At 37.5% G+C, this 26,852-nt stretch overlaps 1 protein-coding gene across 1 annotated transcript in view; it reads left to right on the top strand.

Moving 5' to 3' along the window:
* Positions 1–20,946, top strand: part of LOC139152842 (uncharacterized) — a 64,569-nt gene extending 43,623 nt beyond the window's left edge. Inside the window, exons 22-24 of the mRNA XM_070726195.1 lie at positions 772–850; positions 1,469–1,644; positions 11,726–20,946. Coding sequence (XP_070582296.1) covers positions 772–850; positions 1,469–1,644; positions 11,726–11,828 — 358 coding nt within the window. The 3' untranslated portion in view covers positions 11,829–20,946. The remainder of the gene's footprint in view (positions 1–771; positions 851–1,468; positions 1,645–11,725) is intronic.
* The last annotated feature ends 5,906 nt before the right edge of the window (positions 20,947–26,852 follow it).

The following is a 26,852-nucleotide window of genomic DNA, read 5'->3' on the forward strand; positions in this document are numbered from 1 at the left end:
TTTGTCTTGCATTGAACCACGTTCAGGCAATGTAGTGCGGGCCAAGTACATCCGTGTCATGGGATGGGATGTATTAGTTTACACAGTCGTGATTTTGCGTATTTCAGGACAATTTTGTGTAAAATACGCAGGATTTTGCATTAACGGAAACACTGATACTGTAAAACTCTTTTGAAGTCCAACGTTACTGCAGAAAAGCAACACGGCTGAGCTTAAAATTTGATCTGGAATAGTTAAAGTAAACTTCCATGGGTAGCCAGACCTGTTTGAACATACACATACGGTATGTGCAAATCTCACAAAAGCTGTAAAAATATCGTGACGTTTTTCGAAGAATTGTGCATTTTGATAGCCTACAGAATTTTGAGTTCTGAAGATCAAACATTTGTCACTTGCACTCACTTAAACCAAACTAGGGAATACCGATTCTTTGTAAATATATAATAATCAAGAGTCATTGTAAATACTTTTCATTATACAGATTTATTTGAGTTTGAAATTCAGAGTGGCAGCCACTCTGTGTGCACAGCATCAACAGAGAATAATATTGATATTTTGACGGTTTAAAAATTTATTTTCTGTACAGGTTTCCAAATGATTCCTTACAGACTCCAAACCAGAAAAGATTTGTAAGAATTCAAAATCTCCCAAGACAAATTACATGTATGCTTCTACAGTCATGTTTGCTGCTAATTGTATGTTTTTTGTACATGCAAGAAAACAGGAACAGAAAGTCCCTTACCACAAAATCCTTCATCTGTCTCCTTTCAGATATGTAGGGGAAATCATTTCAGACGAAGAGGCTGACCGCAGGCCTGATGACTCATATTTATTTGACTTGGAAAACAGGGTAAGTTTGACAAGTAAATGAAGTCACAGGGTAGACATACATACATACAGAACTCAACTGATTGTCGTCGATCTGTGGGAGTTGTCATTGTAAACTTAGTAAATTGATGCTGACTTCCTAACCTATGTAATTACGTAACAATGCTTTTGCAGAAATTTGGTATCAGTGTCACATTAATTTGGATGTAGCATTCCTCAGCTGCAACTGTGAGAAATTTTATTTGTTAAAATTTTAGTTGCATGTCCGCCATTGCCTATCGTATGTATGGGATCTTAACTGTGTCGTAGACAGAAAATATTATTCTAAGAGTCAACTTCCAAGGCTTCTGAACACTCTTAGGAAATATAAATGATGAATCAAATTGCAGTGCCAACATGTACATGAATTCAAACCTTTGACCTCATGAGTGAACTTTGAACTTAATTCCTTGATTTCATAGGCATCCCAACCCCTAACCTTTCCAGTGAAGGCTCTGTTTTAGTGCCATTGTTTAATAATATGGTGTTTCATCCATGCTGTTGAGTTGATGTAACATCTTTAACTTTGATTCAGCTGAATTCGCAATATTTTTAATGGCCTTTGAATCAGTGATAAAGATTTTTTACTTCACATTTTCAGGAGGGAGACATCTTCTGTCTTGATGCACGTCACTATGGTAACGTCAGCCGCTTCATCAACCATCTGTGCGATCCGAACCTCGTTCCTGTCCGTTTCTTTGTCGACCATCAAGATTTGAGATTTCCAAGGATTGCATTCTTCACTGCCAGGGAAGTCAAGGCCAATGAAGAACTTGGGTATGTGGAAACCTTTTGGTATCCAAGTGTTACAACGTGCACCCCAGGGTGCCTATGTTACGTGGTCATGTGCTGTACATTCGTGTGTTTGTATTAGTCCGTGGGCTGGAGGGGCCCACCGTGCACCCCCCCCCCCATAAACCTACTACATGGGTATTTTTTTGTTCTTTGGGATCTGCTGAACTAGAAAAAAGATGTTAACATTGGATATTTTGGGATGCACTACCTGTCTGCACTGGTTTTTGATTTGTATGTACCGCAAAAAAATGGCGAAAAATGGGTAGGGGTAGGGGGTACTATATCCTCCCCTAAATTGAGTAAACCAGCATGAAATAGCACAAACCTTACATTTTTGGAAAGCTCAGATACTGCTCTTTCTGAGGAATACCAACTTAAGCAAAATTGATTTGTGTACATAGAATAGGACGACTTTAAAATGAATTTTTTGACAATTTTGAAATTTTTTACCCAAAATACCATGTAACAATTGTGATTTACTTTTTATTAAGCAAAATTTTCACAACTTTTTGTGTTTAAATTATTTATTCCAACATATTAAACAAGAAAAAAGTGTTAACATCAGATATTTAACTCTACACTACTTCTCTGGAGTCAATTTTGAATTGCGTGTATCTGTATGGGATGTGCAAAAGCTGGGGGTAGGGGTACAACATTCTTTCCTTGATGAAGTAAACTGGCTTGAAATGCCATATACCTTATAGTTTTAGAAAGCTGAGATACTGGTCTTTCAAAAATGCATAAGGTTTTAGTAAAAAAATATGACGTCATAGAATTGGATAACTTTAAATCGATTTTTTCTGGTAATTCAGTATTTTTAACCGGAAGAAAATACGATAACTATTGTTTCCTCCCAATGAAGCAAATCAAACAGATTTATGGATGTTATTTACTATTGCAATGTGCTGAAGAAGAAAATAAATGTCAAAATTGGGTATTTACAATGCATTATTGTCTCTACTCACTAAAATTGCAAGTTTTGCTACATTGGTATATCGTGAATGGGCATTTTATTGTTATGCAATGAACTAATGCACAGCCTTAAAAAGAAGACTTTAAAATGCACACACATAGTCATATTGCCATTTTCTCCTTAAAGTAAATAGATTGTTGATGACTGTCTATTTTTATAATTTACTTTTTAAATATTTTTTTATAAAATAATTTTGATAAGACGTATTTGGAAATTGTATATATGCCTCCTTGTCTTACTTATACCTTAAGCATTACTAACAATCTATTAGGCCGTGGGCTGGAGAGAGGGCGTCTACGTGCACCTTCCCCCCCCAACCCACAGGATAACAAACCTGTATTTTTTCAGAAGCCTTGGGATCCCTAGAATAAGAAATAGGATTTTAACAGACAACATATAGGGACTGAATAGCTGTCACGGTCATGTTTTGAAGGGTACCGCAAAATCATGATGTTGTGACCCACATGGATTTTTGTCGAACCTGTCTTCATGTACGTCATCTGCTGAGCTTACTGTTTAACATGACCTGGCTTATGGGGTATCATTAGAAAGGTGATTTATTCTTCTTGAAAATGGTGTATAGTAATATGCAATATCTTCTATAGTTTTCATGAAATAGGGCCATAATTTACCCCATACCCCAAAGTTTATGTCGCAAATTACTGTCAAAACTAATCTAAATTCTACCAATTATTTACCTAGACATAATAAAAAGGGCAATGCTGTGTATTAACTTTGTGTTATTTGCTACAGGTACATGTTAGAAACCTGAAATAAACTTTTGACAGAAAAAATATTGGGATCCTTTAGCTGTAACAGTCATATTTTGAAGGGTCCCGCAAAATCACAGTATTACTGAATCACATTCGTTTTTGTTAAACCTGTCTTCTTGTAAGTCTTCTGCTGAGCTTATTTTGAACATAACGAGGCATATGCGGTATCATTAGAAAGTTAATTTACTTTTCTTTAAAATGATATATTGCAATATGCAATATCTTCTATACTTTTCATGAAATGAGACCAAAACTTACCCTATACCCCAAAATTTTATGTCGCAAGTTACAGTCAAAACTAATCTCAAATTCTACCAATTATTTTCCTAGACACTTTACAAAAGGGATGCTTTGTATAAAATATATTTGATTTGGTACAGGGACATGTCAAAAATATGAGTTAGACTTTTAACAGACAAAATATTGGGATTGAATGACTGTTACTTGCATGTTTTGAAGGGTACCGTGAAGTCAGAGTATTACCGACTCGCATATGTTTTTGTTAAATGTGTCGTCTTGTAAGTCATCTGCTGACCTTACTTTTTACCATAGCCTAGCTTATGGGCTGCCATTGGAAAGACAATTTATTTGGCTTTAAAATGACATATTGTAATATACAATATCTTCTATAGTTTTCATGAAATAGGACCAAACCTTACCCCATACCCCAAAGTTTTATGTCGTAAATTACTGTCACAACTAATCTTAAATTCTACCAATTATTTACCTAGACATTATACAAAAGGCAATGCTTTGTATCAAATTTATTTTATTTGATACAGGTACATGTTAGAAACTTGAAATAAATTTTTAACACAAAAATATCCGGATGCTGTAGCTGTAACAGTCATATTTTGAATGGTACTGCAAAATCACAGTATTGCCAACTCGCACACATTTTCGTTAGACCTGTCTTCTTGTAAGTCGCCTACTGAGCTTACTTTTTAACATAACGTGGCAAGTTGGGTATCATTAGAAAGTTAATTTACTCTTCTTTAAAATACTATATTGCAATATGCAATATCTTCTATAGTTTTCATGAAATAGGACCAAAACTTACCCCATACCCCAAAGTTTTATGTTCGAAATTACAGTCAAAACTAATCTCAAATTCTGCCAACTATTTACCGGGACATAATACAAAGGGCAATGATTTGTATTAGATTTAGTTTATTTGCTACAGGTGCATGTTAGAATCTTGAAACGAACTTTTAACAGAAAAAATATTGTGATGCTGTAGCTGTAACAGTAATATTTTGAAGGGTACCACAAAATCACGGTATTGCCAACTTGCATACGTTTTTGTTAAACTGTCTTATTGTAAGTCATCTGCTGAGCTTATTGTTTACTCTGACCTATCTTATGGGCTATCATTGGAAAGAAAATTTTGCCTAAAAGCGACCGACATATTGTAATATGCAATATCTTCAATAGTTTACATGAAATAGGACCAAAACTTACCCCATATCCCAAATTCGCAAACTGCAAAGTTTTAGAACAGATGTAGTTTGCAAATCAAACTAAGGGCTGGGGTGATGAGTTTTTTGCTACTTCATTACAACTTAAGATGAAAATGCACTTTATGATATGCTAAAAATAAGAGTGATAAAATCTTTGTATGATACCCTACAATCTGGGTTACGGATAAAATAAAGGTTGGCCGATAAATTTCATGGAAACCTGTTTAATAACATTTCATGGGTTTCAGCAACATATCCTGCTATCCTTCAAACCATGATGCTAACAGCTATTAAATCCCAATAATTATCCTGTTAATGGTATCTTTCATAGTTGGAAATGTCTCTGTAACAAATAAAATAGGTTTCATACAAAGTTTGTTTTTTAGCTACTATAGACTATAGTCTATAGAAGCTATTGGGATGGGTATCCGTCCGGCGTCCGGCGTCAGTCTGTGTATACCGTACTCGTCCGAGTATAAGCCCCCGGTTCGGCAACACAAAACGACGGCAAAACTAGGGGAGGGGCTTATACTCGAGCAACCCCATGTTATCTGGCATGGACGCTTAATTTATGCTAATTTTATGCACGATTTTTTTCAACACCACTCGATCTTTCTATCGCTTTCAAAATCGACTTACACATCCAAAGAAATTGATTGTACAATCTCTGAATACAGAAGAGACATTTTGATGAAATTTCAGCGTCGGAAAAAAACCCAAACTTGAAACAAAGACGTTGTGTATGCAGCTGATCAACAGTAATGTGAACAGGCATGCATTGCCTACACGGAAAGGCACCTCAATATTCCAGTATCAAACTGTCTACATCTTGTGAAAACAACAACATAGCAGTGAAAATTGTTATAGTCACCAGGAAAAGTCTTCACAAATGAAAGGATAATTGCTTCAAACAAAAGAAACTGCATGTTTCAAGCATGAAAACATCGTAGCCGTGAATGAAAATAAACAATGGCAGACGTGAGTGGGACTTTTCTATTTAGGCGACGGGGGTGAGCAGGGTCAAAGAATCAAGATAGTACTGGGAAAACGTGTCATTTTCCTTACGATGCTGTCAAGGGAACTCCAGTTTCCCATTGTTTTAACATCTGTTAATAGTTTCTTTATTATCTAAAAGTAATTTTACCAAGTTAAATGACCAAATATACTCTCCTAACCTTTCTGTATTTGAGTTACACTAGGGTAGGGGCTTATACACGGATGTAATGTATTTTCTAAAATCCTCTGAAATCAGTAGGGGGGCTTATACACGAGCAGGGGCTTATACTCGGACGAGTACGGTATGTATGTATGTATGTATGTATGTCCGTTTGTGAGGCGTCCGTCCACTCAAATATCTTGAAAACTGCAGTACTTACTGATTTGATATTTGTTGTGTGGATAAAATACATGATTTTGAGAAACTGTTTTTATTAATTTTTTGATATTGTTGAAAATATGCAAATTAGTGCCAAAAAAGGCGTTTTTGGTAAAAAATCTTCTTCTTCATAACCGCTGGTCAGACAGCTTTGTTAATTGGTATACAGGTCCCTAGGGACAACCCAACTTAGATTTGTTCAAATTGTGATGAAATATGCAAATGTGTATTTTTAAGGAATTTTTTTGTCATTTTTGATCAAAATTTGACTTACATTGTATGTAATTCTTGTACTGTATAAACCCTATCAATTCACCCAGAAAAAAATAATTGATATGATTTTAAATAATTGAATTAATTAGGAAATCATCAAAGCCAAAATAATTTTAGTGTAGAGTTATCAGAAAGTTCAACTTTTTTTGACAGTTCATAGTGAAATGCTTACCAGCTGGGAGGATTAAAATATGTAAAGGCAACTTTCCTGAATCCCACATGAGAGAAAATGCCGAGAGAGTTTGACCGGTTGACCTCGCTGTTAATTTTATGCAGGAAATTACAATAACAATGCTTGGTCGAATGACGCAGTGCCTTGAGGGTGGGATCGCCAGTGGTATAGGGGGAGGAGTACCTTCCCGATGGTGATAAGTGGTGCGGATTACCGTCGCCTAGGTGACTGGCGTTGCAAATACCTGGACTGAACCCAGGCGTGGACTGAACCATTTGGTTTTTTTTGGGTGTCGATGGTACTTTGACAATAAAAGTAAAGATGCACAGATATCGAGTTTATTGTCTTGTTTATGAGTGGCCAGTATTTCCAACAGCATGAATTACGTGCATTTGCCCTAGAAGAAATAAATAATTTCGAATAAAACATCGCGAATATAACCACATTCCTTAAGCTCGACGTACCCCAAAGAACCATGAAATCGCCCGACTTTCGATTGAAGAGATGGGTTTTGCCAAACCGCGTATACAGAAAAAGTGGCAGATGACTTTATTTTTAGAATCATAGACAGTATAGCGAGATGTAAAAAATGTGAAAGAGGCTCCCCATCTAACTATCCTAAATGTTTTTGTGTCGAGTTTGTGTTTGATTCGTTTCGAAAATGTGTTCCTACATTCTTATCCGATTGTGTGTGTTAATAAAAATGTTTGTTTCGCTTTGGATATTTGTAGAGAAGTTTGGATTAGTGTGTATGGTAATGTTTTGTTTGTGTGGGGAAAGCTTATGGCGAGACGCAGCCGGACCTATGTTGTTACAAAAGTTGATAGAGTCGCCCTTTGACGCTTGCGTTTCGAAACCCGGTTGTGGTTTCTCATCAGTCGCGGTGTAGATTCTTTCCTTAGTTTGTGTTTGTGAAAATTTATTTTAATGCATTTTAGTGGTCTTGCTTTTCGATTAGCGAGGCAAGTATATTAATTTTTGGTCACGTTGTGAGTCCGTTTGGTGGTTCGGTTTGTTTGTTCTATGTTTCTTTACTTCGGTAAATTTTGTTTTGACTGGTGTGTCTTTTAGATTTTTGCAGAGGTTTGTGAATTTTTAGGCAATAAGTACCACTGGGGGTACGGATTTTATGTTTATTGGATCAAGATACTCACAAGTATCCTGGTTGATGTGCTTGTTCTCGTACATTTTGATTCATAGTTCGTTTACTTTGTTTACTGTTTGTTCTGGCTTGTTGTGTATAATACTGAGTGTTGCGTAATTGCCTTTCGCATTCGAGTACGTAATCGTTTGTGTTGACAATGACGAAAACCCGACCCTTGTCGAGGGTTTTTTTTCCCGAAATTTGTCTATTGTTTGCAAGCTGGTTTATCGCGATTCTTTTAGCACGAGACATGTTTTGTTTCCTTGTTTGAAAGGGTATCTCTAGAAGTGCGAGTTTAGCAGCTTCAGATAGCTTTCAAGTTTTTGGTGTTTGTTGTTTGTGGAGCCCAATTTGACTTTTCTTTGAATTTGTGTTGTTGCGATTGTTTGTGTCTCGCGATGTAGCGTAGTCACATTTTACGACTTTATTTGTTGCAATCCTGAGGTGGTTTTATTCTGTTTGGTTTTGTTGGCGTCCGAATTAATTTTAAGGCCTTTGCCTAGTACTATTTTTCAGAGTTTCATAGTTTGAGCGATGATAGGTTGTTGTTGAATTTCATGTTGTTGTCGGCTTTTCTTTGGAAATAGTTTCCACGGCCATTTTTCTGTCACGTTATTTTTATGTGTACGATTTTTGTTATTTCTTTTAAGTGTTTGTGTGTTCTATGTCATTTTATGGTTTGTTTTTTTTTGGGTAGTTCTCTTTTTGGAGTGTTTGGTGGCCCTGAAAAGGCACCACTTGGTATGGGTTTTTGTTAGCGCTTGGCGCGTTTGTTTTGGCGATGAGCCTATAGCTTTTTTATGCTTCTTTTCGCCGATTCGATGTGCTTGGTAAGTAGGTGTTTGCCGCCTTCTTGTCACTGTGTGTGCGTACATGGACAGTCTGCATAGCCCTTGAATGTGGTCTCGATTTTGATCAAACCATGGAGGTACCTCCATGATCAAACTTACAATTTAGGAGTATATATCAAAACTGATAAATGATTTATGTTTTCACATGGGTTCACAAAAAGTTTCGCCCCGGTGTTCATTTTTGGCCCAGGAATTCCATCTACCCACCCTTTACAGAGTAGTAAGCTTATGGGGCAAGTAAATATGGATGCGCCGGTGCGATTCAACGATCAACCTCTATATCGCATCGAAAGTCAACAATTTTATGGCACGGACTATGATTTTATAAGTTTATACACAGTCCCTCGTGGATAGAGAGACTGTGGTTTATATAAAAATTATAAGGCGCGGGGTATTATGTATTGACTGATTACTGTAGCTATAGATAGGCTACATTCAGGACGGGCAGCGACGGGCAGTAATTAGTAGGCAAAACCACGGTCCCTCCACAGAGGGACCGTGGTAAAACAGGTGGTTTTCACTGTGGGCAGAACTCGGTGCAATGATACTGAACATTAATAGTTAGCCTGTCACCTTGAAGGTAATGCTGTAGGTGAAACAAGTAAGCTTACTTCAAACGCACGATGGTACAAACATTCCTACCTCCATGGTACAAGCAACACCACAAGTGAAACGTACACATAGAAATACACGCGTTCCTACGTTGTGCCCACCCGGGCCACGCGATTAAAATATGACTGATACTGCTGGATAGTGTTAATTGGGTCGGTAAACAGTCAACTAATAGTTTAATTGACTACCTGGGTGATTGGCAGGTCGTGTCCAACGACGCATATGCAAAGCAGGCCAAAAGACAAAAGCCCCCAAAGTTATTGACAGCTGGCCAGGGGTCACCATGAATACGTAATGAAGCTTCACTACGCAGAAACTGCGTAGTCAAGCCCTTCTTAACCGGTCAAACTCTCTCGGCATTTTCCGGCATGCAACTTTGACATATTCTGAACCATCATTTATTGTGCCCTGTATGTTATCTAAAAGAAATTGCTCAAAATAGTTTGTCATGATAGGGTGGTCAAATAAATAGAGATAGAGAAAGTTCTAATTTCCATTTATGGTTGACTTGGTAAGGATAAAATAAAATTACTTTTTGAGGAAAAAAATAGAGTGGTCAATTAAAAGAGTGGTCAAAGTGATAGGGTTTTTATGGTAAAGCTGGGCTGTAAGATTCCTCATGTGCTATTTATAGCAATTATGCAATCTGTGTAAACAGTGCAATGAAAGTGTTACATGATGCTTTTGATGACCTTGAACTTCTTGAGTTTCAAACATTTGTCTCTTCAGTGTGCTTTCTCTGAGTACGTACAGTCTCAACTTATTCAACAGAACTTACTTACAATGTTAATTTGAAAGTTAAAATGTGCTTTGTTAATAGGATGAAAATACTAATAAAGGTAACCAGCTTAAGATTCTTTATAACCTGACAGATATGCTGTTTTTTATGACGTAAATCTTGATTTAAGCAAGTCTTGTTTACTTTAATTAGAATGTAATTAACTCTCGTTTATTAGCTACTATAGACTAATATAGTCTATAGAAGCTATTGGGATGGGTATCTGTCCGGCGTGCACTGTCAGTATGTATGTATGTATGTATGTATGTATGTATGTATGTATGTCCGTTTGTGAGGCATCCGTCCACTCAAATATCTTGAGAACTGCAGTACTTACTGATTTGATATTTGTTGTGTGAATAAAATATATGATTTTGAGAAACTCTTTTTATTAATTTTTGATATTGTTGAAAATATGCAAATTAGCACCAAAAAAGGCGTTTTTGGTAAAAAATCTTCTTCATAACCACTGGTCAGACAGCTTTGTTATTTGGTATACAGGTCCCTAGGGATAACCCAACTTAGATTTGTTAAAATTGTGATGAAATATGCAAATCTGTATTTTTACAGAATTTTTTTTTCCATTTTTGGTCAGGTCATCCTGAAATGAGCTATCAAAGATATCCACCTTCTTCATCAATACATGTGTCACAAAAGGTTATTCTCTACATAACACAGCAGAGCTCTGTCAACTGTTTAGTCGCTTGTTTTTTCAAAACCGCTGGTCAGACAGCTTTAATATTTGGTTTACAGGTCCCTAGGATGACCTTAGTGAGATAATTTCATACAGTCAGGAAATACTTAATTTTGTATCCATGTCTATAGTAGCTTCAGGGACTTTGGCCCTATGTTTTATAAGAATTTATCGAAAATAAATGCTAGTTTTGACAGTAATTTACGACATAAAAACTTGGGTATGGGGTAAGGTTTGGTCCTATTTCATGAAAACTATAGAAGATATTGTATATTACAATATGTCATTTTAAAGCCAAATAAATTGTCTTTCTAATGGCAGCCCATAAGCTATGCTATGGTAAAAAGTAAGGTCAGCAGATGACTTACAAGACGACACATTTAACAAAAACATATGCGAGTCGGTAATACTCTGACTTCACGGTACCCTTCAAAACATGCAAGTAACACTCATTCAATCGGTGGGCCCCTCCAGCCCACGGACTATATGTCTTGAGTTACAGATACCCTAATAGATACTTCATTACTTCATACATACCGATAGACTTTATGTCTTGTTACTTTGTTTGGAAAAATCATCTGATGGTAGTTGAGAAACTGATTCACTCGGTGGGAGCCAAGGTATTCAATTGGGGTTAATGTCAGAGCAGCATCCCTGTCACAGTTTATAGTATAGAGGGCGCTCTTCTGATTGGTGATGACCAAGCACCCATTGCATTCCCTTGTATGCCCCTATCACCAAGAACAACATAGAAAGGTATATTGCAGCTTTTTTTGTCGCTTTGGCTTATTTTTTTTTCTCTGCCCAGATATGCATGAAAATAAGGGTAAACGAAAAAAAAAACGGATATTCATATTCGCGATACAGAATGAATAATGTAGAATGGACATTGCTAAAACACTTCCTGATCTATGAGAAAATTTATAGACTGACACAACGTTACTATTTACCGTTGCAGATTTGATTATGGAGATAAATTCTGGGGAGTTAAGCGCAAGTACTTCTCATGCCAGTGTGGATCGGAATCCTGCAAACATTCCGGCAGAGGCGGAAACAGTTGATAATGCTGTTGGGAAGGAAATGTCAACGTCAGGAGAAAGAACTTGGAGGGAAATCCAGCTCATGGCAGCGAATCTGGCAACAGATTGGTCTTAACTTTATTGCATTTTAAAACCTGACAAAGAAAACTTGTTATGACATCAAATTTACTGACAGAGAAAATAAATACATTTTGATATATGTTTCAGACAAATATTTGATAACGTACTTGATTGCATAGCAAGAACCGAGTAGCACTGGAATTATGCAAGGTTGTTTTTTCTCAGGTTATCATCAAAATACTCATTCCATCTGTGAGTAAATTTTTTTCAAAAATCCTAAAAATCAGTCCTGAAATTCAGAGTGTAGCGGATGAAGTTTTGTTTTTCTTTTGAAATGTTAATTGTATCATCAGAGTATATACATGTATGTGTCATAGTTACTAATATGGATTCCATTGTGCATTTGTGCATTCCATGAGTTTTCATAGTCAGTGCTGACGTTGCGTCGATGAGACTGAAAGGAAACTTTCTGTTAACAATCTCACGAGAGAATAGGTAGCAAAGTAATATGAAGTCCAGATGTTGGGGAGAAAAAAATACTGAAATAAACTTTACATGTTCTGTGAACGTTTGTAGTAACCTAGAGATTGCAAATCCACATGTTTGTATGTACGGCATGTGATGTACCAGTTTTGTTGCGGATACGGCAGTCCGCTTATCATAGTAATTTTTCAGCGAAAAAAAAATCTGTAAAATAGTAAATGTTTCTTTCTTTTTCTCGTCTAGAATTGTCAAGATTATTTGGTCATGTTCACTGTTGTATTTATTTTAACCTGTATGAAATTCATTATGTTGGTGAGCCTTTCTTTTTTTAGATTGATGGATGGATGTTTCATACTGTTTCTTCCATTTTTGGAAAACTTATAGGATAACATGAAGGTTTTGATATTTGAGAAAAAAAAACTTTTTAATTGTTCGTGTTTTACATACATCATTGTATCAGCTGTCTTTTTGAACTTTTAATTATTCAGTCTTGTTTTTAATATCTTGTTATCATGTTTCTTAAAGTTTGGGTATTTCTTAATTTGTTTTCAATGTGTCATACCATTTTGCCCGGCATGTTATTTTTCATCAGAGCAAAGATCTGAAGCTGCCAGCCGAACAGGAAAGGCGGCCATTTTTTTAAATTGAAAAAGGTGTGTGCATATTATGAATGTAGTCAATGTGACTTTACCATGCCAGTACTCTGTTTAACCCCCATCGCTTGTAAATGGATCCACCACCAAGGTTTATAACAATGGGTTTGGGCCAAACCATTGTGGTGAAAGGGGTCCAGGATTGGTTGAAAAGTCTGTTGCACTGCAGTCATTATTTCCGAGCTTACACGTAAATGTAGTTGGGACATGGGAGACCAGGGGACGAAGCTCATAACACAGGGTGAACACAAATGAGAAGTCTGCGAATCAGAAAGTGTTTTATGGAGTTTTGTATTCGTCCGGCCTTGCTAAAAGTATCCATCTCAACATCTGTCGGGGAAAAAATGCAATACTGGACAAAAATATGCATGCCATGTAAAATTGTCAAAAAATGACTTTGCCAATTTGTGGAATGCCCAAAAAAACTTTTATGGGAGAAATTCTGACCATTCCTTCTGAAGTGTTTATTGTCAAATCCCGTAAGTTCCACAGCATCAGAAATTGGAATTCAGATTGATCAGTTCCATGCTCAACTTATGTCCAATCCACCGTGTTTACAGCCATCCCTTGTATTTACAGTCATTCATTGTATAGCATTCCCTCAATTTGATGAAGGAACTGTGATTTCACAAACTAGAACATTGTGAAGTTTTTCTCTGCATGCTTTACAGAGGCCTATGATAGCACCTGTAACAAAGGGAACACGAAACAAAAAAATAGTTACAAAAAGGATTGAAATTTGCTGCCTATTTCCTGCAGGGTCAAGTAACAAAAACTGTCGACTATTCTTGGTTGTTCGATTGCACATAATTTCTTTTCTCTAACCATGTAAGGCGTTAGCAAATCATTGATATATTGCATCCTTAAAAGGAACGAAGTTGCTATCTTTTCAAATTAATCCTCTTTGTCCCAAGTTGTAGTTATTTCTGTGGTTTGTCAATGGAGCCTGGTAGACAGAGGATTAATTTGGTTATTTTTGTTTCATGTGAGTAATTATTTATGTTCTGCCCACTGAAACGTGTTCAGTTATCAATTATCAGAGCTCTGCTCACACCTTATGTTTACATATACCATGTAGATATGCTGATGACAAAATTTCTGGTATTGTACCATAAATTATATCACCAAAGCATGCATTGTGATATCCACAAGCTCGGTGGGAGTAGAGATCTGACAACTGGCAATTTAGCATGTTGCTGCGAGCAGAACAACATGAACGCTCACTTAGAGGGGTAGGTTTTTTATCAACTTTATCTCTGAGCAAATTGTGAAAGTGAGGTCTGGATAAATTTAACCCCAAAATAAGACCGCTTCAGGGTTTCCACACTGTCATTGAAAATGTTACAAAAGCTGTGTGATAAAAAGACATTTGTAGGTGTAATCAAAATTCTGGTCTTACACAATTATGTTATCACATGGTAGCTGTAGAGACAGCTTTTGGAAAACTGGTGTTTTACACTTTGAGTGCCACTGTCAATTTTTGTCGCCTTTATAACATTTATCCCAGTCAATTTTTTTCAAATTTTTACTGAAACTGTAGCCAATGAAATATGATGTCCATTTGGTCCAAAATTATTAAAAGACTCACCTAAAAATACATGAAAATTGGTAAAATTTTGCACTAAAATTTTGGTGAGAAAAATTACAGCAGTCAAAGGGTTAAATGTAATTGTACCTCATGTGTACCTTGTAGACAGGGTATAAAATCACAAGGCAGCCAGAGATCATTTACTGTAAATGTAGTTTGGCCAAGGTCACTGAGTCCCAGAAATGTCAACAGCGGGTGTCTTATATCATTCAATGATGTAATTTAAATAAAGCGACAGGAAAACTAGACGATGCCTTTTGAAATGTGGAAATGCTGAAAGTTTTGCCACTTAGGCCTTAAAGTCTTGCCTGGGTATAAAATTTAATGCTTGAAGTCTTCTGTCAAGATTTTCATGGCAAGTCCAAAGATGTCACTTCACTGGCAGATTTCGTATGAAAGGTGATTTTTTCAGTCGCAAGACAGCAGAAGTCATACAGTAGTTCGGCCGATGTCACCTGTTGACATACCAGGAATGGCTCTCTGCAATTGTTCCCGTATGTTTAGTTTTTTGTTGAAAAGTTTTGCTGTTGGAGACAAAAACAGCTTAAGGTTGAATGTTCCTCTGGGATAGATATTCAGTCTCTCAAACTTTTTCAAATTCTTTGGTTCTTTTCTGGTCTATCACTTGTGGGGGCTCATTTTGAAGCTCTTTCAGAAAGAAAAACTTTCACCGTCTTAGCTTTTTGAAAATTTAAAATTTTCTTTTTCTGTGTAGAGTTAACCCAGTGATGGCGGCCATTTTTTATTTCAAATATCAATAAATGTCAGGTAATTTGTTTCTCCAGCAGCAACTTCCCCTGATTTTTATTCTTGATTTTGAAAGTGGATGGTTGAAATTTTTCTTGAGGAAAATCTGAGAGAAAGTTAAAGTCTTTCACTTTCAAGGCGAAATATCGATTGTGCTGTCAGTAATCATATACAATTTATCCAGGAAAAAAATTTTCAGTGAAACCTTTGTTGACAGTACTGTAGGTCAATTTTTAGCTCCCATAGCCATATGTATATATGGCAATGGAAGCTATTCTTATAGGCTAGGGAAATGTCTGTATGTATGTATGTCTGTATGTCTGTATGTCTGTATGTCTGTATGTCTGTCCGTCAACATCAAAAACTCCAAAACCGCTGTACATTTCATCTTGATATTTGGTGTGTACATGGATGATGGGCTGTAGATGAGATTTTGTTCAAATGAAGTTGTCATTGCCAAAAATATGCAAATTAAGTGAAAAAATGTAAAAACAGTCAAAATTGAAAAAACTCAATAACCACTGAGCAGATTACATGAAAAATTAGCATGTAAGTACTTTGGGCTGACATGAAATGATTGTGCACATCTTGGGTCAGTATCTTGGACTTGTTATTTTCATGAATTTTTAGCTACTATAGACTATAGTCTATAGAAGCTATTGGGATGGGTATCCGTCCGGCGTCCGTCGTCAGTCTGTATGTATGTATGTATGTATGTATGTCCGTTTGTGAGGCGTCCGTCCACTCAAATATCTTGAGAACCGCAGTACTTACTGATTTGATATTTGTTGTGTAGATGAAAAATATGATTTTGAGAAACTATTTTGTTTAATTTTTGATATTGGTGAAAATAGGCAAATTAATGCCAAAAAAGGTGTTTTGGGTAAAAAATCTTCTTCTTCATAACCGCTGGTCAGACAGCTTTGTTATTTGGTATACAGGTCCCTAGGGATAACCCAACTTAGATTTGTTCAAATTGTGATGAAATATGCAAATGTGTATTTTTAAGGAATTTTTTTGTCATTTTTGGTCAAAATTTGACTTACATTGTATGTAATTCTTGTACTGTATAAACCCTATCAATTCACCCAGAAAAAAATAATTAATAAGATTTTAAATAATTGAATTAATTAGGAAATCATCAAAGCCAAAATAATTTTAGTGTGGAATTATCAGAAAGTTCAACTTTTTTTGACAGTTCATAGTGAATGCTTACCATCTTGGAGGATTAAAACATGTAAAGGCAACTTTCCTGAATCCCAACTTTGATATTCTGAACCACCATTTATGTTATCTAAAAGAAATTGCTCATAATAGTTTGTCATGATAGGGTGGTCAAATAAATAGAGATGAGAAAGTTCTAATTTCCATTTATGGTTGACTTGGTAAGGATAAAAAAGATTACTTTTTGAGGAAAAAATAGAGTGGTCAATTAAAAGAGTGGTCAAAGTGATAGGGTTTTTATGGTAAAGCTTGGCTGTAAGATTCCTCATGTGCTATTTATAGCAATTATGCAATCTGTGTAAACAGTGCAATGAAAGTGTAACATGATTCCTTATAATGCGTTTGATGACTTGAACTTCTTAAGTTTCAAACATTTGTCTTCAGTGTGCTTTCTCTGAGTACGTACAGTCTCAACTTATTCAACAGAACTTACTGGTTTACAAGTCCCTAGGATGACCTTAGTGAGATAGTTTCATACAGTCAGGAAATACTTAATTTTGTATCCATGTCTATAGTAGCTTCAGGGACTTTGGCCCTATGTTTTTGTAATTTTCTCCCATTTTGGTCAAAAATCTCCTGCTCTGAAACCACAAGTCCGATTGATTTGAAACTTGGTATGGAAGTGCATAGGAGTGACCTTTCCCAAATTTGGGCAAATCGTGGTGAAATTTGCATATTTTTAGTTTACACGTCCATAGACTCCCATGTATAAGGCAGATCTCCATAGACTCCCATGTATAAGGCCACGAAAAATAAAAATTTAGTTTCTCATCATATTCATATTGCAAAAACGATGCAGTGACACAATTTTAGTCCCCACGGATGAAGTCCAGTGAGCTTATAGATTAGACATGTCCTTTTGTAACACACCTCATCCGCAGTCTGTGTTCTAATTCGCCAATTGACAGTCACGTGGGATGCGTTCTTTTTGTGCTGATCCACGTAAACGACGTCATCAGGCATCATTTGCCGGAACTGTTGCCTGCCAGGCATCAGTTCCGAAAAATGATGCCCGCTGACGTCAAAAAAACATTGGCGCATGCGCGAACTGGAATGTAAACAAAGATGCTGTCTGCGGACGAGCGAAACGATAGTCGAGAAATTTCTCGGTTTATCCTACTTTCTGAGAAGAACTGAATGCTCTGGTTTCAAACAAGGACTCGAGACGAACGAAGACGATAATCAAAGGTGCATTGAACGTTTTGCAGAAGTATTGCGACCCTGTCGGCAAAAACTTTTTCTTGCTGAACCACTCCAACATATTACATCATATAGCTTACATGCGACAACTTTTGTGTATGGTACGTTCTTATGTATGACTACGGATGAGGTGTGTTACAAAACACATATTGACTGGCCATTAGGGCAACAGCATACGTCTTTAACCCCTCGGGCCTGTGAGTCACCCCAAAAACAGACTGTTTCCCTCGGCCTACGGCCTCGGGAAACAGTCTGTTTTTGGGGGTGACTCACAGTCCCTCGGGGTACAGACGTATGCTGTTGCCCTCATGGCCAGTCAATATGTGTATACTGTTCGTCCATCCGTGAGTCCATCCGTTCACGCAGATATCTCGGATATTTTGACAAAATGTCATGTGACCTTGATGACCTTTGATCTCAAATATACATATTTGTCCATAACTCAGTAACCACAAGTGCTACCACCCTTCATATATGGTATGATGGGACAGCTTATGACGCCACATATTGTACCTCATTAATTATGCACATATCTAATTTTGAGCGAGCCAATAGAGCTAGAGGTCTGATTTTTGGTATATAGGGATAACTTAACAAAACAATTTTTTTGACAAAATGTCACGTGACCTCGGTGACCTTTGACCTCAAATATACATATTTGTCCATAACTCAGTAACCACAAGTGCTACAGCCTTCATGTGTGGTATGATGGACACCTTATGACACCACATATTGTATCTCATTAATTATGCGCATATCTAATTTTGAGCGAGCCAATAGAGCTAGAGGTCTGATTTTTGGTATATAGGGATAACTTAGCAAAACAATTTTTTTGACAAAATGTCAAGTGACCTCGGTGACCTTTGACCTCAAATATACATATTTGTCCATAACTAGGTAACCACAAGTGCTACAGCCTTCATGTTTGGTATGATTGGACACCTTATGACGCCACATACTGTACCTCAATAATTATGCGCATATCTCATTCTGAGCGAGCCAATAGAGCTGGATGTCTGATTTTTGGTATATAGGGATAACTATACGAGAGAATTTTTTGACCAAATGTCATGTGACCTCGATGACCTTTTACCTAAAATATATGTTTATGTCAATAAATAAGTAACCACAAGTTCTATGTCCTTTGTATTTAGTAGGATGGGAGACCTTATGACAACACACGCTTTACCTCATTAATTATGTACACATCTAATTCTGGGCAAGCGAATAGAGCTAGAGATCTGATTTTTTGGCATATAGGGATTAATTAGCAATATAATTTTTTATTCAAAATGTCATGTGACCTCGATGACCTTTGACCTTGATTATACATATTTGCATATTTCAGTAACCACAAGTTCTATACCCTCCAATTTTGATAGGATATTAGACCTTAAGATGTCACATCTTGTACCTCATTTATAATGCGCATATGTATTTCTTGGCTGGCCATTACTGCTGGAGGTCTGATCTTTTTTCCCGATTTAGAACCATAACTTAGACATGCCTCATGTGTTTCAAATTGGGAACAACGACATAGACCTATGTGCCCATAGATCTCAACATATACACTCCAGTGATACTTCTTAATGACCACATTTTCCTGCCCCATCAAGACTAATACTCCTATTACAAGTGGGGACTATGTCATTGTAAATGACTTGTTGAGATAATGGTTGTATCACAGTATTCGATATATCTAATTCTGTATTTTTTCCCTTTTTATATTCTGAATAATTACATTAAACATATTTCACTGTCTCAGTACATTTCATTTAAGTATTTTCACTTCATGCACTTTATCCCTTTCACACATGTTGAAATATCTGACCAGAGAACAAACACTAAATAGTCCAGGATGGGAGCTACAGTGTCATTGACGTCAATTTTTATCAAATGGAAGGGAATTTCAAAGTGTTAATTCATCTGTTTGATGGAAAAAACATGCTGGTAAAGAACAGGGTCTCAACTTCAGGAACCTGACATTAAATATTTGTCTTGCTACATAACATTAACAAGAGAAAGTCAAAGTAAACTAAACACCGTTTGTGTTTTTGCCAATTTTGTTGGATATTGGATAGCGGTGCAAGCGGAGCAATCCTATTTTTTAGAGAGGGCCATGTAATTTCATCCCTAAACCTTTCATCTTTTGTGTTTAAAAAACAAACCTTTAGTGTATAGTAGAAATAGTAAATCTGTACTGGAATTAAATAGCTGTGTTTCTGCATCCTTTTCCCACATGCGTCATCCATCGGTCCAACTGGTCATCTGGTGGCAAAAGTTCATTCCCTTGCATGGTAACAAAGGCACAAACCGTTCTGAGTTGTGCCCTTGTAAGCTCTGTAAACTTTAAAATTTCACAAAAACTGCATGCAGTTAGTGTAACACCTTTGAACTCTAGTCACTGAATTTGTGGTAACACCATACTGGGTTTCCTGCAAATCTGTGTGGTCCCTTGGTGTTGCTTTTGAAATGTTACGCTTTTATAGTTCACACACTCGGTATTTTATTATGCCCTCTGAGAAAGTCGGGCATTGAAACCTAGATTATAAACTGCGCCCAAAAACTCCCATGTCGAATGTAAAGCTTTTCCTTGTCAGCCTTTGAGCCAATGATATGCTTGTAAAACCCAATGTGCTCACCAAGGATGTCAGTTTTAATTTGACACAAAAACAATGTTTACATGAAGTCTTGTATGGATCAAGTCTAATCAACAGCTGAAGTTACATCCACGTTCAACCCATCCTTTTTGATAATTTCTATGACAGGTACACGGACTGTGGGGTCAGATTGCAATGAACCCGAGTTTGTGTTTTATGAGAGATATTTTAGAAAAGTATAGTCTTTTTGATCATGTTGTTTGTACATTGATGTGTCCAAATACACAGTTTTTCAATCGATTGGAGAGCTTTGTTAACATCATACAAAGAGCATCATATATAATGCTGCTGCCTTATTCTGCCGGAGCAAAACGTTAAAGGAAACGAATGCTCTTTATCAGGTTGGAATCACACTGACTTGTTCATCTTCTTTTATGTGAAAACTCACCAATCTTTTGCGGGAAAGCTGTGTATTATTGGCCCGATGGAATTCTCAACAATTCCTCGACACACGTCTTGTGTTAATTTTAGTCTGTGCGAAATTTCTGATAAAGAATTAACAATAAAATCTCCTTGAACATGTATATGATCATTTGTTCCGTGTGACTTCTTGTAAGATAGGAGCTCATAGAGAGCTCAACAGTGACTTGTAACGTGATTATGGCTTAAGAGGTGAGACATCTTATGATTTTTGTCTGTCAGTTTGGCCTCGCGGTATTTGTCAACCGAGGTAGATCCACAGTGGTATGGCTAGGCCAATTCACAGGGCCCAGTTTGTTTAATCTATATCATGCTGCAGTTTTTGCTTGATTTCAAGTTTGCCATCGTCATGTTCATCAAAAAGTTGCTGTGGATCGGCGCATTGCAATATGTTAATCGCATTGAGGTGTATTCCGATGAAGTGTTTAAATTAGTTTGTGTCGAACGTTTGTGTCTCAATTATGAAAGATTTAAACTGCTGCTCAAACTCGAACTTTCAACCATTCTCTTTCAAAATCAAGAATAAAAATCGGGGTCACAGTGCAAATTTTGATATCGTAGAGACAAAATACCAAATAATTACCGATATTTTAAATTCAAAATGGCCGCCATCCCTGTGTCGTCTCTTTGGTTGGGAAATAAAATTGGAGATTTTCACAAAACTAAGCCGGTGAAAACGTTATTCACCCCATAAGCTTCAAAATGAGCCCCCACAAGTGGTAGGCCGGAATAATTTTGTGAAAGTTCTGTGTGTCCGAATATCTGTCCCCTAGGCACAATTTACCTTAATGGTGTTTGCCCATCACCATCATCATCATCATCAGCACCAGTAATATCGTACGCATTGTGGTAACGGCAGTAGTAGAAGTAGCAGTAGTAAAAGGCCATAAGAAAGATCCAAAAGAGGAAAGGGACAGGTACCATAGAAACATCTGAAATGCAAAACAGAAACAGATAATTGTCAGTACTCCACAGATCTTGAAAGAGCAAGATCTTTATGGTAGGTGGTTAGAGCTTGAGTAAACCTTTACCGGTAATTCTACGGTAGGACGTTACAAAATTAAAAAAATAGCAGTAAGTGTCAGTCAATTACTGGAAAATATCCCTCTGTGGCGGCAGAAGAACAAAATCAAGCTTTTCATTTGATATATTTGAAAGCGTATAAAGGTATAAAACGCCGATGTTTACCACAAGCACACGGCGATGGCAATTTGGTTGATCCTCAGACCTTTTATCATGGCTGTAGGCCTATAGGGGCTATACAAAACATAAGGTGAGGTCTCACCATGGTGATATTTTTGAAACGGTTATCTCACCAACTATTACTGTAAACACGATTGGAACTAATTTGGGAGAATTGGATCTTTATATAATTCAAATTTCTCAAGCCTATTAGGTGCCCTATAGCTGAAAATTGCGACATTTCAAATTACTCATAAAGACAAATGTATAGCGAAAAAAGAAAAGCAGAGGAGCTGATATTTGCAGATGAAATCATAGACAGTAGAGGGGGGTATGATTAAATCAAGATGACTTAACTATCCAATTATCCCAAATTAGTTCCAGTTGTGTTTACATAGGATAGCGCCAATCAGAGAGAATTTAGTTGTTTTTGAAGGCTTTCACAGAACAGAAATCTATGATACCCTGAGGTACAGACACGTAACACGATGCCAAAGTTAAGTTTCGCACACAATCCACAAAATGTTAGCAAGTGCACAGGCATATGGTAGCCTCACTTCACGTCCATCAGATTGCAGTAATAACTGAATCAGTGTCTAAAAGTGACTCATTCCAACGCCACACAACCATGGCAACTCTGATCAAGGCTATACCCTATTCAGATATACTTTCATGAGAATCTTTTATGAAAAGGGTTAGATAAAAGTGACAATTATAATTAAAACAGGTTGTCAGGATGATAATTTGTTGGTATTTTGACTTCTCCGAGAACTTGGAATAGTTGATGGCTACTTCAAATTCACCTGCGGCGTGCGGCGTATCATCACAGATACTGAATAAATGAAGCAAATATGTGCCCATCATTTGCAACGAAGAAGTGAGATATCATATTAATAACTTATCTATTCATTGCATACTGCTCAAGCATTAATTGATTGATTAACTGATTGATTGATTGATTGATTTAGTGTAACCTGCGGGAAAAAGGAGTTTCACTCACAGTCTCCTTTAAAAGTGATGGCATATGGATAAATAAGATACAAAAAATGCAAATGTACAAACAAACAATATTGTATGAAAGTAACAAGCTACGACGAACAATAATTTTGCTTTCCTCTGATCCTGGCGCACAGTCACATTGAATAGTCTGCATGTAAGCCCTGCTGTACAGGGTGCACGTGTTTTCATGGCGGATGTAAGTCTCTGCCAAGCTGGAACTTACCAAATAATTGTTGCGATTGTAAGAGAGCTTCAAGTAAACTTTAAAACTTTCCACTTGTCTTACCGGTGAACTGCGTACATTTCTATATTTCGTATGCGAGCCCAAAACCCCTAGGGGTACTAAAAGGGCTTAATAACCTGAATACAGACCAGGTTATAGGTGTTTTATAACACGCCACATGCTCATGTTGTATTATGTTATAGTTTTTAATGTGTTTTTGTATTTTGCACCGCAACAATCAGTTGTGACAAGTTTACTTCGTGATATTTCCACAGCGGTTATGGTTTGGTACCACTTTCTTCCAAAAATAAGCATACCTAGCAACATCCTTGGTTGCACTTGAATCTTTTTCGTTAATGAACTGTTCAAGTTCCTACGCTGTTGGAATGGAAAATTTATCTGTTGTAGAGAGAGGCTTGTCGGTCATCACGTTCTTGTCACCGCTATTGTTTCAAAGCTGCAGACGACATTACGCTCACGGTCACGTGACCAAGCATTTCCCCCAATTCATGCAACAACTATTTCCCCAGGAAAAAAGTATTTCAAAAATATCCCCTGACGCCACTTTTTTCGATTCAGTGGGGACTAGACGTATCTATTTTCTAGCCACGTGACGTATTCTGGCGAATCGCGACACGGAATGAGCATGTCGCGTGTTATGAAATAATATCTTGGCATCCTGACCGCCCCTCTCCAGATCTAATGGCCCATCCTTCATTGTCAGTTTCTTCTTCTGATCAGATTATTAAAAGTAAAAGGCTTTTAAAGCCTCGCCATGCAAAAATACGTCCAACCAACGTCGAACGGCTGTGATGAGTTCCCTAAATTTTTAAGTATACACTGAGACAGTGTCTTCACAATAAAACATGCTTGTCCAAAGTAGACAAACTCGTCAATTTGCATGGATGCATATTCGATATACGGAATTACAAGCGGTTGCCATATGAATGATTTTAAAGTGGTTTACCGAATAGCCTCCCAGTGCGCACTTTGAAAGAAATCCGGGTCACGACGTTCGCTGAATACAAAGGAGACTCTTGTCATCCCGCGGGGTATTTGTCAAATGGTGCCGGTGTTCGATCGTCGTCTCGGTGCCGGCACTGCTCTGCGAGACAGCAAGAACACGCGTTGTCTGCATTGGATGTAAAATTAGTCTGGTGCATCAAAGACATATACGGGATTTGTATTTGTCATGAATACTACCTGTCTAATCGTCAGCTTAAAAATATACAGTCGATATCTATCGGTCGCATTGGAAAGCTAACGAAGGCTGTTCAATAGGTCTAATTAAGACTCTGCCATGATCAGCGCAGGCAAAGTTAATAAAATTATCTTAGTATTTTGAAAGTCGTAGCTTCGGTCACGAGCGCTTGCAAGGATCGATGTCCGCCAACACGAATAAGCTTAAATCTCAAGCACAGTGAGTGGAGGGATTGTGTTTCAACCAAAACTACTGTCCGATGACAGCACTTGTCAGCATTAATGCACGATGAAATCTCTGGCATCGAAGCTACATCACATCAGTGCACAGTGCCCTACATCACCTTCGAGTGGAAAAGTTGTGCTCATAGGGTGGTATACACTTCTGCGCATCATGCGCGTGCGCATCATTCGCAACGATGCGCAACGATGTCTGTCATTTGGCAGTCTCGATAGAAGAGTAGTAACTAACCACGGGTTATGCGCATATTAAAAATGTGTCGTATTTATGTCGCTAGGCAAATATGTGTTCTGAAGTTTCGAGACGTCTATATAGGTCTTAGAAAGTCGAAATTCCGAAGTTCATTTCACGCTATTTGAATATGGCGTCGTTACCTAGGGACGTCATTGGGAGAATACGCTTGGTATAACAGGTGGGTTGGCTACCCCTATATGGGGTATGAAGAAGGAACCCCGAATTAAGTTTGCAAAAAGTAATATCAGATTGCGGCAGACAGACAGCGTGTGCGCATCTAGCTAGATTTTAAAATAAAATGGAAGATCACCTCTTTACTTACAAACGATCCCTCAAAAGATGCTGATTCATAAGTTTTATGATGATTTAGATAAATATATCAATATGCATCGTCTTTACTCACCAGCAACCCGCTGATGTGTTCAGTTGTAGTGATAGACTAAGTATGGTAAATTTATTGAAATAATGTTAGTTTGTAATTTCATTTTTGATTTCTATGGGTATAACTACAGTTCAAAATAATGCATTTTGTGTACGAGTGATCTTTCCGTTCTCAGAGTTCGCAAATTCTATATTTCTAGCCGTTCTCAGTGAAAGTCGCAGTCAGTTGGAGGATTTTCAACCATCTTGTGGCATCTTCGTACAGTTGAAATACGTTTGTATTTGAACTTTTCAGAGATCTACACCGAGATTCACTTTATTCAACTCCCTACATCTTCTTCGAAGGCTGACTCTGACAAAAATTGACACTGGCTGCCAATCAAAGAGTAAGATATATTGGCTTATTTCCATTCTTGTGTATCATTTCCTACCTGTGATTGCCAATGTTAAAGACGATGAAAATATTTTCATCATTTGGATAGTCCTCCATCTTAATAATACTTTTGCTCGTTGTTTTGAAACGTTTTAAATTACAGCAAAACCTTTGCCTCTGAAATGATATTGATACTGGAGAAACACGTTTTTTTAATGTGCAAAGAGTCGTATCTCCGAGGGAATAACAAGATCTTACAAATTATGTTACGTCTCGATGATATCGTGTTTTCCTTGTGTCGTATCAGCATTCGCGTCACTTGTGCTGCGTCAGACACTCCACTTCATCACATGTCTGACGCAGGACCAGTGCCACTCATGCTGTTACGACCACAAGAGCAGGCAGTACGGGGTAATAAGCTCTACATCTTTATTATTGTCTACTGTCACTTCATTCGCAGTGTGCGTAACTCCCATGATTCAGCAGGTTATTTGTAACTCTAGCTGATCAACATACCTGATGACGTAAGTCCATCGCATAATACTATAGTACTTAGGTTTGAAAAAAAAACTTTCTCTCAATAAGTCGACCAAAATGGGCGTGAGGCGAAAAGCGTCCTTATCTCGTTCGGATGGTTCAGTTGGGCGATTTGAGAATTCTTTCAAATGTCGTAGACGTGGTACTCGTTCAGTAGAAAATGTTACTTCGCCAAAAGCACACACGTATCTTACTTCGTCCCTAGACACGGGGGTCGCAAGTAAGGGCAATAGCCAATTCGCTGATAATCTCTGTCGAGCAGATAAGTCGCATGAGCACGCGGGCATGCTGAATCACCAAACGGCTCTCCAGTCAACTGACCACAGTGATGTTAGCGCTAGCGTCGCTGTCGGTGTGCCGGTGGAAAGCGACGCCCCTGGGAGGAGGAGAAGTGTCTTGCAAAAGCTGGTCGATTTGGATGTCAGGCTGACCGAACGTTTTAGCGTGTGCGCAAACAGTGACTCGGTGCTGGGAACTTTGAGACCACTGATGAAGACCATGGAAGTGTGCGGTCACGGTTTGCTCTGGTTGTTTCTCACAGCGATTTCAGTTGTGCTAGCAAATGACGCCAAATTCAGACAAGTCATGGTTAATATGCTAATAGGTGAGTATCTGTGCGATGTTGTCATTTGGTAAAATG

Source organism: Ptychodera flava, chromosome 16 (genome assembly GCF_041260155.1).
Source record: "Ptychodera flava strain L36383 chromosome 16, AS_Pfla_20210202, whole genome shotgun sequence".
NCBI classification, from domain to species: domain Eukaryota; kingdom Metazoa; phylum Hemichordata; class Enteropneusta; family Ptychoderidae; genus Ptychodera; species Ptychodera flava.